At 36.5% G+C, this 13733-nt stretch overlaps 2 protein-coding genes across 2 annotated transcripts; one reads left to right on the plus strand and one right to left on the minus strand.

Moving 5' to 3' along the window:
* Window positions 1–48: 48 nt before the first annotated feature.
* On the plus strand, window positions 49–11020 carry LOC129797300 (serine/threonine-protein kinase Tao). The gene is made up of 11 exons (XM_055839715.1): window positions 49–324; window positions 1008–1719; window positions 1803–2018; window positions 2732–3758; window positions 4855–5028; window positions 5094–5456; window positions 5549–5788; window positions 5979–6152; window positions 6226–6447; window positions 6511–6629; window positions 6714–11020. Exons 2-11 carry the CDS (start codon window positions 1490–1492, stop codon window positions 6835–6837), a joined length of 2889 nt encoding a protein of 962 aa, XP_055695690.1. The 5' UTR covers window positions 49–324; window positions 1008–1489; the 3' UTR covers window positions 6838–11020.
* Window positions 11021–11376: 356 nt separating this feature from the next.
* On the minus strand, window positions 11377–13636 carry LOC129797302 (vacuolar protein sorting-associated protein 33A). Its single transcript, XM_055839717.1, has 4 exons — window positions 13458–13636; window positions 13347–13389; window positions 13114–13284; window positions 11377–13050 (listed from the first exon to the last, which is right to left on the minus strand). The coding sequence occupies exons 1-4, from the start codon at window positions 13557–13559 to the stop codon at window positions 11534–11536; spliced, it is 1833 nt and encodes a 610-aa protein (XP_055695692.1). The 5' UTR covers window positions 13560–13636; the 3' UTR covers window positions 11377–11533.
* Between the last annotated feature and the right edge of the window lie 97 nt (window positions 13637–13733).

A 13733-nucleotide genomic window follows, 5' to 3' on the forward strand; every position in this document is an offset into this window, starting at 1 on the left:
AAAATGACAGAAGGCACAATGGATTCCAAATGAATCAGACTGGATTCAGGGCTCAGATTCGTGGATCGGGGCTGAGTGAATCACCCCTTAGTTTATGTGTGTGTCCAGATAACAAATAATTGGCGAAAATATTGAAATTACGCCCTTTCTGTGGACACGGGACACCGTGAAAAGTGCAAGAGTGCTGTGTATAATGGCAAAAGGATCACATTGCAGTGCACTGACCATCCTGGGACTGGGCGTGCAGGTGTTTTCGCTCGAAATCCGTGGCCGTCTGCTCAATTGAAAAAAATTGAACGCCACCATTTTGATTTTGGATGGAAGGTCCGTATTAAATAATTCACCAATTTTCACACAATTTTCCCATCTCCCTGGGGTGTTGGGGTGCAGCAGCAGCCATCCTGACACCTCAAATGGGTCCTCTTGCTATTTGCCTGGCATTCCGAATGTGTCGTTGGGGTGAAAAAAGGTGGAGCGGGTGGGTGTGACGCGAATTCAATTCACTTTTGTCGCATTGGATGCTTTTTCCTGACCACCGTCATCACAGGTGTTTCGTCAGAAAGGTAGTTTAGGTGCTGAAAGTGCCCACGGGCATTTTGAGGTGCCTAAAACTACGCTGAGGTGGGTTTTTTGGGGCAATTTCCCTTGTCCTTTCTCAATCGTCTCCACCTCTAATTCATTCTTCCACCATTCTCTTCCTCCACTTCTTTTTTTTCTCTTGGCATCTCTCCTCTCGCCAGCATTGCATGAAAATTCCCTTCAATTGTTTATTTTCTTTATTGTCTGTGAGCATATTTTTCTGCACTATGTGAAAATTATGCCAAGATATTCTCGCTCCGTGCCATGAGAAATTGTCTATAAAAGCTGATGAGAAAGGCCAATTGTTTTGCGCGTTGAGAGAGTCTGGCCAGAAGATGAGTTGCCACCTCAAGAGAGCTATGAATTATGCCACCAGGAATGACTTTGCAATGAGATGGACCACTAAACATGAGAAATCTCTCTTGCAGGAGACCCATCCTCCATCCCCCGAAGGATGTCTCAAGAGATCACCGTTGTGTGTTTTCAGTGAAGGACACTACGCCGTGCTGTGTGTGCGTGAATTTCTTTTTCGTCAATCCGTGGGCGAGGACGAAGAAGGAAAAGAAGAAATCAACCACCCCGTGTGGAACAGTTTTTTGATTATTTATCAGTGCCCAGAGAGACGAGAGAAGAAAGTTTTTTTTTGTGTGTGGTGTGTGGATAAAAATCGATAAGTTCACTGTGAATTTAGCTATATAGGTGCGGTGGAGGCAAGAGAGGGCAACCACACTGCCAGTATCATAAATTTTCTCACAGTGACTCTTATTTGGTCAGGAAGTGCTCGAGAGTGTGTGCAATAAATTCCCCCCTAAACAACGGGTGCATTACTCCCAGCAGTCAAAGCATATTCTGTAGGAGGGCTCCAAACCACTTTGTCACCTGGTGGGAGTGAGCAAGAAGGGGCTGCAAGATGCCATCGGCACGCCCTGGCTCACTGAAGGACCCAGAAATTGCGGATCTCTTCAATAAGCACGATCCGGAGAAGATTTTCGATGATCTCCGTGAAATTGGTCATGGATCCTTTGGGGCTGTCTACTATGCCAGGTGCAATCTCACGCGTGAGATTGTGGCCATCAAGAAGATGTCCTACCTCGGGAAGCAAAGCATGGAGAAGTGGCAGGATATTCTCAAGGAAATCCGGTGAGATTGCAGCACATCCCAAAGTTTAATAAGTCTCAATTAACATTCCATTCTTTCGCTTTTTTTTCTCTCTGTGGCTCCAGATTTCTTCGGCAACTCAATCATGCCAATACGATTGAGTACAAAGGATGCTACCTGAGGGAGAACACAGCATGGCTCGTGATGGAGTACTGTGTGGGGTCTGCTTCGGATATAATTGAGGTACACAAAAGGCCACTACGTGAGGAAGAGATTTCTGCAATTTGCGAAGGAGTTCTCCGTGGTTTAGCCTACCTGCACCACCTGGGACGGATTCACAGGTAAAATTTCTCTCACTCAAAGTATTTCATTGTCTCAGAAGCCAATTTGGTTCACCTACTAATTTAAATTCTTATCGCCCATAAACTCATTGGGGAAAGAATCGCACGGTTCACACAAAAGTATTAAAAAAAGAATTCTTTTATGTTACTGAATTTTCATTTAATTTTTTAATAGAGGATATGGGATCCTTCTCTATTTTACAAGGAAAAAAAAACATTCTTATCCAATAAGAAAAAAAATCTGGTTTACGTCTTATTTGATTCATATTCAGAACATTCATTGCAAGCTTTAAATCTCATGAGTTTGGAATTCAGATATAAAAGAAAATATTTTCGGCAATGTAAATCCCACAATAGATTAAAAATTCTAAAAAAAAATAAATTATTAACTTCAAACTTCAAAAGTTTTTATTTTTAAATCAATTTTATAAATCTCATAAGCAGCATAATCATTAAAGAAAATAAATAAAATAGTTTTATTCTCATTATTCTTTCGTAACAAAAAAAATAAGAATTGAGAAGAAATATTGCTGTTGCGCATGGGATGTGCGTGATGCGTGGTGAGAAAAATATCACAAAAGGTGACTAAATCACGACTAGGCGATATAGTCCCATAATATTTTTATAGAAAAAAAAATCTTATCGAGGTTATTCTGGGAATTTTTGTGATAAACTAAAGCCAACCCTTCTTTTGCAAATTGACATCATCACAGGGACATCAAGGCAGGAAATATTCTGCTGACTGAGCAGGGAATTGTGAAATTGGCAGACTTTGGGAGTGCTGCCATCAAATGTCCAGCCAATAGTTTCGTGGGTACGCCCTATTGGATGGCGCCAGAGGTGATTTTGGCTATGGATGAGGGTCAATACGATGGGAAGGTGGATGTGTGGTCACTTGGGATAACATGCATAGAGCTAGCTGAGCGGAAGCCACCGTACTTCAACATGAACGCCATGTCGGCTCTCTACCACATTGCCCAGAATGATGCACCAACACTCCAGGGTGAGGAGTGGTCTGAGACATTTTGCAATTTTGTCGAAGTTTGCCTCCGGAAGTCACCCTACGATCGTCCAACGTCGTCCAAATTACTCTCACACGCCCTCGTGACGCGTTCACGTGCTGGGAATGTTCTCATTGAGCTGATTGCGAGGACAAAGGCCGCTGTGCGGGAATTGGATAATCTGAACTATCGCAAAATGAAGAAAATCCTCATGATTGACTCATGCGAGACGGAGAGTACAATGGGTGATGCTGAGGATACGCCAGATGAGCAAACTGGTGGCGATAGTAGCAAGAGCAACAGCATCACATCGGAGCACTCAATGCACTCCGTGGGACCCGTAACAAGCCAAGATTTGCACTTTCACTCCCAATCGGCAAACTCCATTCAGGGGATACATTCCCTTGGGCCGGGCGCTATGGGTGGCATGGGGATGGGTGGGCAGGGAAGTAGTGGGCAACATGGTATGAATATGGGCGCAATCACGCGCAATCCATCGCGCAATCGGATGCCACCGTTGATGCATGCCAACAGCACACCGTCGCCGGTGAATCACATTGGGCCGCCAGGTGGGCAAATGATGCCGGGTGCATCGAGAATTAGTGGTATTCATCAGCATGAGCATCCTGGAGTGCAGCAACAGGCCATGGTGAATGCAATGCACGAACATGGACCCAATAATTTTGCCACCATTCGCACCACGAGTATCGTGACGAAGCAGCAAAAGGAGCACATGCAGGTAAGTCATGGACATTTCTTTCTTTCCCCCCTCTCACGTACCCTCATTTCTTAATCTTTTTCCTCGCATTTTATTTTATTGATTTGTCAAGAAAATTGCTTCAAGGACTAAATTCTCAACAATTAGCATATTGCCCTAAGGGCGATTCTTGTTTACAAAAGACCAACATTTTCAATTGCTTCTCTTATCAAAACGCAATTTATCGATTTTCTTTGCCAAGAAATTAATTCTGTCAACAAAATACCAAACAATGCCGCTTTTCAGGCGTCTCTTATGAGAAGAAAATTGCGATATACTTGCCCCAACCCTTGTGGGGTTTTTATTAGAAAATTAGTTGACAAACCAATGGGGGTAGACAAGAAAAGTTTGAAGAAAATTAATTTAGTTTATTTGGGTATTTGTGAGAACATGAATAAATGAAATGAAAAAAAAAACATGAGAAGATTAACATTGCAGACAGATTGTGCGACTTGCGAGAAAGTTCTTCTCTCAGTTTCTCTCGTCTCAAAACAGTTGAAAAGTTATTTTAAAGTTTTCTATCTCTTAATTCTTGTGCATGAATTTCCATTTAATTTTCCAAAGTGCAGATAAATTTTATTATACACAAGTCTGCACAGTAAAATATCTGACATTTTATACGATAGAAGCATTAATCATTTTTGGATGAAAATGGAGCAACATGATAATATATTTATACCTATTTGTGTCTTCTGATGTCCTTTTGTTATTAATTCATCTTGTGAAATTTGATTCATGTCTTTTTAAACAATGCTTTCGGGTGCTATCCATCATCCAAAATCAGACAGATTAATCAATTTGAAATCTTTCTGGTTGATCAATGTGAAATGTTCCAAATTTTCAAATTGAAATTTTGATTTATTATTATCTCTGCCTTCGCTTAAAAAAAAAGCTTTAGTTATTTTGAATTCTTTCATCACAAAAAGTTCTCGGTGATTCATGCTTAATGATCTCTGTGAATTGATTTGACACTGCCGGAAATTCATGTAATAAATTTCATGTTGCTGTATTTTGAGACAAAACCCCCGCAAAACCACGAAAAAGAGAATCAAGCAAAATGTTTTATTTTTATTTGCAGGAGGAAATGCATGAACAAATGTCGGGATACAAGAGAATGCGCCGAGAGCATCAAGCTGCACTTTTGAAGCTTGAGGAGAAGTGTAAAGTAGAGATGGAAGCTCACAAGGCAGCTCTGGATAAGGAATACGATGCACTTCTTCATAATTTCACAAGAGAACTCGAGAGATTGGCTGTGAGTTTTTAGGTTCCTTTTAGAGGGAACTTTCTTTGAGAGAAAATACCCTTCTTTCTTTGCAGCTAAAGCATCAGCAGGAGATTGAAAGGCGAATTAAGCAGAACAATGTGGCAGAGAAGAAGCTTTTCAAGGAGATCTCGATGAAGCATGAGAGCGATAGGAAGGCATTTGATTTACATAGGAAAAAAGAGTACAAGGCGAACAAAGAACGGTGGAAGCGTGAATTGTCAATGGATGAATCAACGCCCAAGCGTTTGCGCGATGCAACATTGCAATCGCAAAAGGAGAACTTGAAGCAGGCTGAGGCACAAGAGGAACAACGACTTCTCAGGGTGCAAAAGAATTACATTGAGTTGGAAATGAGGAAGTTTAGAAGGAGAAAGACACAAGTTCTTCATGATTTGGAGAATCAACTCTTGAGAGATGTAATGCACAATGAAAGAAAAATTGTTTCTTTTTTTTATTTCTGTGTGAGGGATGAATTCTTAAATATTTTTTTTTAATTCTTTAAATTTAGGAATTGAGTAAGAAACAACAGCAGCTTGAGCAGGCTCACGGGATGCTGCTGAAACACCACGAAAAAACTCAAGAGTTGGAGTATCGACAGCAAAAGAGTGTCCACAATTTGCGCGAGGAGCAAATAACGAAGCAACATTCAACGGAATTGCAAAACCAAAAGGACTACATGGATCGTGCGGAGAAGGAACTCATGCGGAAGCATGCATTGGAATTAAAGCAGCAACCGAAGAGTTTAAAGGTAATTTAGGATCTTTATTCTGCCGAATCGATCGAATTGATCTTTATTCTGACTAAACCTATAAAAGCGGTACATGTTATCTTGACCAACCTATATAATATGTTCAAGTCCATATATCACATCATGTTCATTAATTTATCTTCTAATGGCAATTTTATGTAATTTCTTTCACAACAAAAAAAAAAAACAGCAAAAAGAACTTCAAATACGTAAACAGTTTCGTGAAACGTGCAAGACACAAACGAGACAATATAAAGCGTTAAAGGCGCAAATATTGCAGACAACACCGAAGGATGAACAAAAAGCTGTGATAAAACAATTGAAAGAGGAGCAACATCGCAAATTAACTCTTCTTGGTGATCAGGTAAATGGAAATAAATTTATTTTGCTCCTAGCTAAGGAAATTTTTAATAAACATTTTTTTTTGTGTTGGATAGTATGAGCAGAGCATTGCAGATATGCTGCAGAAACAGAGTTTGCGTCTGGATGAGAGTCAGGAGCTTGAATGTCAGCAGCTGAAGGATAAGCTAATGTACGAATTGGAAATCCTTATGGCCTATCAGAATAAGAATCGCATGCAAGCTCAGGCACAGAGAGATCGCGAGAGGAAAGAACTCGAAGATCGGGTTAATGTAAGGAGGGCTCTGCTTGAGAATAAGGTCAGGATTTTTTATTAATATTGTGAATCATCAGTTTTATTAATTAATAACTTTATACTTTAGATGGAGGCTGAATTGCAGCAATTCAGTCAGGAGCGCACTGAACGAATTCGGGAATTGCATGAGAAGCATGAGAAAGCCATGGAGAGCTTCAATGAAGAATCCGCTCGAATGGGTTTCAGGTAAGTTTTTTTTTTATTTTTCAATTTATGTTCCCTAAAAGGATGAAAAAAGCTAAAAGAGAGTATTTTTTCTGCTAAAATTAGTGCCCTCGCTCTGGCAGAGGCATCCAAGGAAACATATCCGGATGAAGAGGGAAGCTTGTCCGGATCCATGATAAGCTTAGCCCATAGCAATAGTTCAACAAGTTTCCCCGCGGGTTCTCTCTAGCAGAGCGACCACAATTCAGATTCATGGAAGAGGCGTTCAATGTAGATATATTTACAATAGTTTTTTTTTTAGAAACGAGAGAATATAGAGTATAAAAAAAATTTTTCTCTGAGTTTCCTACCCCCCAACGGAATAAAAAAGATTTTTAAGGAAGAAAATATACATAATAGATTTAATCTACAGCGGAAATGGAGTTTTTGTTCATAATACATCGTTCCATAGATGAGGATTATTTGTTTTTTCTTAGAGAAAATTCTAATCCTACACACATTCAGTAAAATGAAGAAAAAAATCCAAATAATTATAAAACATTAATCTTAAACAAAAAATAGAGTTCGTGAAAAGTTCTTTAGCAATTAAACAAAGATATTGAAAAAAAAAAGTATATTTCTCTCGCAAAATTTGTAAACATATTAATATAAAACATTCGAATACGAATGAAATACTCACAGTAAAAAGTAATATGTTGCGAAAACAATTATGCAGAGAAATCAACCACGTAGTCCCATCCCAATACACATTATTTGCAGGAATGGATGAGGGGATAGAGAGGGGAGAAATATGTAAAAGTAAGTAGTTTAGAACAAGAACAAGTAAAATGAAGAAAAAAAACATACACATTAAATAAGTCCTTCAGAATAATAATCATAACCAATTAACATGATAGAAAAAAAGCATATTTTTGTATTCGTAGGCCGGAATTTGGAAAAAAAAGAAGATTTAAGAAAAAATCGCGATAAATTGCCTATCCTCTCCTAATTTTTATTTTGAAAAATCAATGAAAAATAAAGTAGATTTATCTTTGGACTAAAAAAGGAGTTAAGATAGAGCATGAAAAAATCCTACTAAATTATTACATTCATCATTAAAGGAAAATCTTTAAAAGAAAAATTAGTGTTGCTTCATGTTGCAAAAAAAAGGCAAAGATAGAAATTAACGAGAAAATCTGGAAAAGTCTTTTTATCAAAATGAAGGGAGAAAATTAGAAGAAGAAAACAGTGACAATTATTTTCTTAAAGCTAGTCTTCCTATTTCGTTGTTATTTGCGCTTATGTTTCGACAGAGATGGGAGAATGATGCGAAAAAGAGAGAGAGGAAAAGAAGTTAGATTAGAAAAGTCGCTTTTAATTTAAAATAAAATGATAGCATAAAATGAATTATAAGAACAGAAAAAATTTCAAAAAAAAGAATCACCGTTTTTAACCCACAAACAGGTATTTTGAGCCTAAGAAATATTGCGATAAGTTTTCATTTTGAATGTGCAAATGAGGTAAGATTTTATGGAAATTTACCTAATCGGAAATTCTTTTTTTTTCTTTGTTAAATGTTGATTTTAAGGCAACGGGGGTTGATTCTAATAAAAATCTTTTCTTTTCTATTTTAACAAATTAAAAGTTGTTAAATCGTTCTATTGTCGTTCTATAAAAAAACAAAGAATTTTTCTTTAAGAAAACGTTCAGAAAGATCTTTTAAGAGCGATGGAAAAGTAATTTTCTTTCAAAAACCCGATTAAAGAAACAAATAAAATTACAGAATCTTATAAGATTTTTCCCAGAATACCAAAAATCTTACAACTGACGAATTGTGAGATAAGAAAAGATTTTTCAATATTTACCCGTAATGCCGATTCTCCTTAAAAAAATCTTTTATTTCCTTAAAAGTATAAAATTGTAAGATTATGACAGTTTGTTCTCTTTCAAATATTTTTTTATTGAGTTTTTTTTTATCTTTTTCTAAAGATTAAAAAAATAATAAAAATGGTCTTCTTTTCAATTTGAAAGAAAATAACAAGAAATTAAGATTTTTGATTAATTGTAAAATCCATTGCAAAGGATAAAGAAAAGAAAAAATAAGTATTTAGGCAAATTTTCTTAAATCTTAAGTCTCATTAAGACAAGCTCTCATTATTAAATTATTTAAAAGTCACAAAATTCCGCAGTTCATTGTAAAATCGCAATCTTTAGGAGTTCTAGGTACTTGGACATTTTATTTGATCTAAAAAAATACAATTTTAAAATATATATTTCGAGTGCTCTAAATTCTCTAAAGATTGCTTTTTTATCGCTTAAGAAATTTCAAAAGACAAAGAATATAAATTAAAAAACAAAACATGTACAGAACAGTAACTTAGCGCTTGAATTATTTAAAAATTTAGCTAAATAAATTCAATTTTTCTTTGCAAAATTCTCAGTAAATGTATAAAAATTATACAGCATCATAAAACAAACTTTTTTTGCAGATTGCAAAATGAATTAAAAAAAACAAAGATAATTAACAAATCACACACACAATACATAAAAAAAAATGAAAATTACCTTATTTTAGAAAACCTCCTAAAACATTATAGGATATTAAATTAATTACCTAATCTTAATAACAAAAAAAGAGAAAAAAAATATTATAAAAAGCTAGAAAAAAAGAAAGACGTAGGGAGATAAAAATTTAGAATGAAGAATAAAAGAGTTCAAGTAGATTGAAAAAAAATGCTATGTAGAAATTCGTCGCGATTTTCATTTTGTTTTTTTTTTAGTTTTTTTTGTAATTCAATTGTTATCTTTTATCTTAAATATTATTTAAAAGAAAAGAATGTGTATTTTTTCGAATTCGCGAAATTCTATAATATGGAAAAAATACGTGAAAATGTTAGAAGATGAAAAAATGTGCTGTAAAAATTTTAATTTTGTTAAATATTTTTATTCGTTATGTAATTTTTTTTCCATTTCTTCGTCCTTTTCACTCCAACTTTTCCTTCCTTTCATGATTTTTAAACAAATGAAAATTTATTTATTAGAGCGCAAGAGAATATAAAAGAGAGAGAAAAGGGATGTGGAGAATTTCTTGAGAAAAAAGAAATTTGAAAAGCGGTAAATAATTCTTTTAGGTTAAAGAAAATTAAAAAAAACACAAAAAAGTCCTTGTTTTAAATTTTGCTGAAAGAGCGATGATAAAAATAATATAGAAATGAGAAAAGAAAGCATAAAGAGATAATAATGTGGGAAAGAGATGTGAGAAAGAAAGTGTGTGAGAAATGAGGAAGACATTAGTTATTGCTCTAAATTATTATGTAGTTAATGATATTTTTTGTTTTGTCGATGTGTCAATTTAAATTAAATTGCAGACTCTGAAAAGGAGACAGAAAGTATATAAAGAAAAGGATGCATGAAAATTGTCTTCTATATGGGATGGTGGAAAATGAAAGGGAGGAATGTCTTTGCAAGGAATCACATTAAAGGAGTTTTTATGATTTTGGAAATACTTAATTATTTTTCAATTGAACAGCACTTACTCAAAATTGATTTATTTTTTTCAAAAGCCCTTAAACAGTTTGATCAGTCTTCTATATGGCAGGAAAAATGAAGATTTAGAAAGAGAAAGTTAATTGGAATTTTCTCCGTTAAATTAGATAAGCGTTTTGCTTTATATGGCGTCTAAAATGAGCTTTAATGCAGAAATAATCCAAAAAGCTTAACTAATAAAAACTTCAAATTAAAAGGTTTTCAAAAGTCATTTTTAGAAAATTAAAAAAAGGAACAAAACTACAGTCAAACCTTAAACAAAACCCTAATTTATCAATTTTTCTCTTTCAAGAAAAAGGGTTTTTTTTTCTTTCAAGTAAATATGAAACATATCTTGTTTTTTTTTTATCACATGGCATGTAAATATTGAATGAGTAAAATATTGATTTCTTATCACCACAATGAAAGAAAAGTTGAACTAAATAAATGCGATAAAAGTAGCGTTGACTCTCAAAACTTTGATCCAAAATCAAACTTGCGTTGGCGTATGCACGCATGAAAATTAAGTATATAGTGGAAACACAAATCATTTCATTATTTAAAGAAGAAAAACTCTAATCAAATAGACGAAATAAAAGCAAAGAATGATAAAACTATAAAATGAAAAAAAAAAAAAGAAAAATATTCTGTAATAATTATTACACAATTAAACCTCAAGCAGTGAGTGAAGATTTTTCTGTGGAAAGAGATAAAAAACTACATAAAAAATAGTAATGTAATTTATTTAATAATTAATTCAAATTGTTTATGCGTGTTTTTATCTCCAAAAAATACTATATAGAGATGCGAGAGTGGAATGTGGCGTGGAAGGACAAAAATAGGAAATATTCATTTTGAAACCATATTAAAAAAAATGATGAAAAATAAAAGAAAAATTCTATAAAATATTTCTTGAATTTTCTTTAAAAGGAGTTTGATCGTTTTTGAATGGGAAAACCCTTCTAAAAGAAACAATCTCTCAGTTAAAACAATCAGGATATCGCGTAATGAAAAGATCTATACATAAATATTTCTTAAACGAATCAAAAAATAGCAAAAAGAGACACCAATTTCCATTTAAGTTAGCTGGGAAAATGTTAAAAAGATTTGCTCAAAAATTCAAACAATGACGTCACATTTGCGATTTCCTATACAAAAACTAAAAAACTCCTTCCCCGATTTCCTAAATTTGAATTTTTTTGTTGTTTTTTTTATTAGAATAATTTAATTTATTTTATTCCAAATCGCGAATAAAACTACGAAGTTGTGGATAAAATTATTTTTGTATTTTTTTTTCAACATAAAATAATATTCAAAGCAAAATCAATCATGCTTCAAGCATAGCGACATTATTAATTTTATACTTTTTATAAAAATGTAGTAAATATTTCTTTCAGGAGGTGGATAAGAGTCAATGAGATCTATTCTGTTGATGCCTTTTCGATGAAGCAATCCAGGAAGGTGTTCTTATTGATGAGCTTCGTAGTGGCAATAATAAATTCCACATTATTCTCCTCCTGTTGAGCCAAGAATCGCAGCGCAGCCACCTCGGCGAAGGTACATCCACCGAGGAAGAAGACCAGAATAGTTCGTGGAATGTCCGATTGACTGATTTCGCTCGTAAAGGAGCCCCTGCGGGTGCCGAAGGATGACGGAGAAGCCTGGAAGTCATCAAAGGTTGGTCCAGGGAGGCATGAGAGCACATCATTTAGCCCCTGCCATCCGTTTGGCTTTAGTAGATGCTCAATGAGGCGCACCGAGAGCGGAGCATAGAAACTGTGCACGTAGCTTATATCCTTCGGGGAGACTTCCACAGCATCGTCCACGGTGAGGTTGAGCATCTTCCTGAGGATGGCGTAGCTGCGATTGCCGGTCTGTGGTCGCAGGAGACCGGCTTTTTCGAGATTACTCAACGTCAGGAGGCACTCGAGGCCGTACACTTGCACCAATTCCCGCTTGTAGTAGTCCAGGACTTTGGATTTGAGCCCTGAACCCGCGAGACTTTGCATGCAAATGAGACGAAGAACATTCCGGAGGGGTGCCTGCTTCGCTATGAGGTCTTCAATGAAGGCACTGGGACGATCGACATCGGCACACATGAGGAACTCCTGTTCGCATTCCAATTCATCGAGGAAGGTTGGGGAGTCCGTTACCTCCTTGATGAGTTCCGCAATGGTGGTGTGCGTGGCCAAAGATGCCTTCTTCGCCAACATAATGGGCAATCGCTCAACGAATTTCTTCATTGCTGACACGGATTTGTCTCCGTGCCTCTCCTCAAGTGCTGTTGAGATGCTGTTTGCATGCCTGGAGAGGATCTGCCCAACAGCATTGAAATTCTTATCGCGAATCTCTCCGTAGAGCTCTTCGCCGGAATTGAGGATTATCTGCTTTGTTTCGGTTGTCGAGAGAGCCGGCAAAGGTTGTTCATCGGTACGCCTGAAGCGATCTGCCGGAAGATGGAGGGTGGTGTTGCTGATGCCGAAGATTTCATCAATTAACCCCTCGTACGTGAGTTGCGTGGCCAGAACACTCATAAGGTCGACTGATCTATCGAGGATAACCATATGATCGATGCTACCCTTCTCATTTCCCTGCCCAATCTGGGTGTCATCTCTGCCGAGAGATTTTGTAAGCTCCCACAATTTCTCAGCATAGATTCCCTTTCCGCAGACACGCGGAATCCGCCCATAGAGACGCTGCAGCGTGACAAGAGCCACTGCACTCTGATGCAGGCATGTGGGATCTCCCTCAATGTGTAACTCTCGGAAGGCATCCCTTATCTCCATTGAGAGCAAATCATTATCAACGGGAAAGAAATCACATCGAAATTCCCCAACATGACTCAAACTTCCGTAAACGCCCTTATTCTTCAGGTGCTTCTCACACAGGAGGGACTTCTTGGGCAGGAAATACAGATGAAAATCCTTTTTAATTGTTGCTGCGAAAGAAAATTGAAAACTCGAGTTACGAGAAATGAGAAAATTTCATTTTGATGACTCACTTTTGCGCTTTCTCTCTTCGCTGTGTATGTTATCAGCAATGTAGCTCATCAGCTTCAAATTGGGGCGAGTTATGAAGATTATACTCTTCACATCAATGTCCGGGAGTGGATCCCCACTGAGAGGGAACATTTTTGTCACATTATGTTCCTTCAGGAATGTATATTTTGCAACTGAAAGGAATTAATTTTCATTCGAAGAAGTACAGTGGCAGAGAACTTTGCTATTTACTTACTCAATCCAACAGGTCCTGCAAGGCTCTCATCCCAGATTATGGCCTAAAAAAGCCACAGAAAATTGTGAAAAGTAGCCCATCAAATAGATAGGGATTGAGAGATGATTTTACCTTTGTTCCTTCACATTTTTCCAAAATTCCCAGCAATTCCTTCGCGCAGGCTTCCTGAAGTTGTCCAATGTTGACCCTCCAGCCTGAAAGATGAGGAAACATGGCAGGAAATCCAGCAAATTTACGGAAACTCCCAAAATCAATTGTTTATCTTCTGATGGAAACACTTAACCTCACAAAAATTAAAACCATTCAATTGCAACAGGATCAAACTTTTCAACGGTTTGGCGGTTAAAAAAACTAAAAGCGCGCCACTGGAAAAACAGCGTGCAACGT

The sequence above is a fragment of the Lutzomyia longipalpis genome, chromosome 1 (genome assembly GCF_024334085.1).
Source record: "Lutzomyia longipalpis isolate SR_M1_2022 chromosome 1, ASM2433408v1".
NCBI lineage: Eukaryota > Metazoa > Arthropoda > Insecta > Diptera > Psychodidae > Lutzomyia > Lutzomyia longipalpis.

Bases quoted from the DNA above. Each gene is read 5' to 3' on its own strand.
- LOC129797300 (XM_055839715.1), top strand. From the start codon at position 1,490: ATGCCATCGGCACGCCCTGGCTCACTGAAGGACCCAGAAATTGCGGAT. The intron at 1,720-1,802 runs GTGAGATTGCAG...CTGTGGCTCCAG, and splicing joins GATATTCTCAAGGAAATCCG to ATTTCTTCGGCAACTCAATC. The intron at 5,789-5,978 runs GTAATTTAGGAT...AAAAAAAAACAG, and splicing joins AGCAACCGAAGAGTTTAAAG to CAAAAAGAACTTCAAATACG.
- LOC129797302 (XM_055839717.1), bottom strand. From the start codon at position 13,559: ATGTTTCCTCATCTTTCAGGCTGGAGGGTCAACATTGGACAACTTCAG. The intron at 13,285-13,346 runs GTAAGTAAATAG...AATTCCTTTCAG, and splicing joins TGCAGGACCTGTTGGATTGA to TTGCAAAATATACATTCCTG. The intron at 13,051-13,113 runs GTGAGTCATCAA...TTTCTTTCGCAG, and splicing joins CGAAGAGAGAAAGCGCAAAA to CAACAATTAAAAAGGATTTT.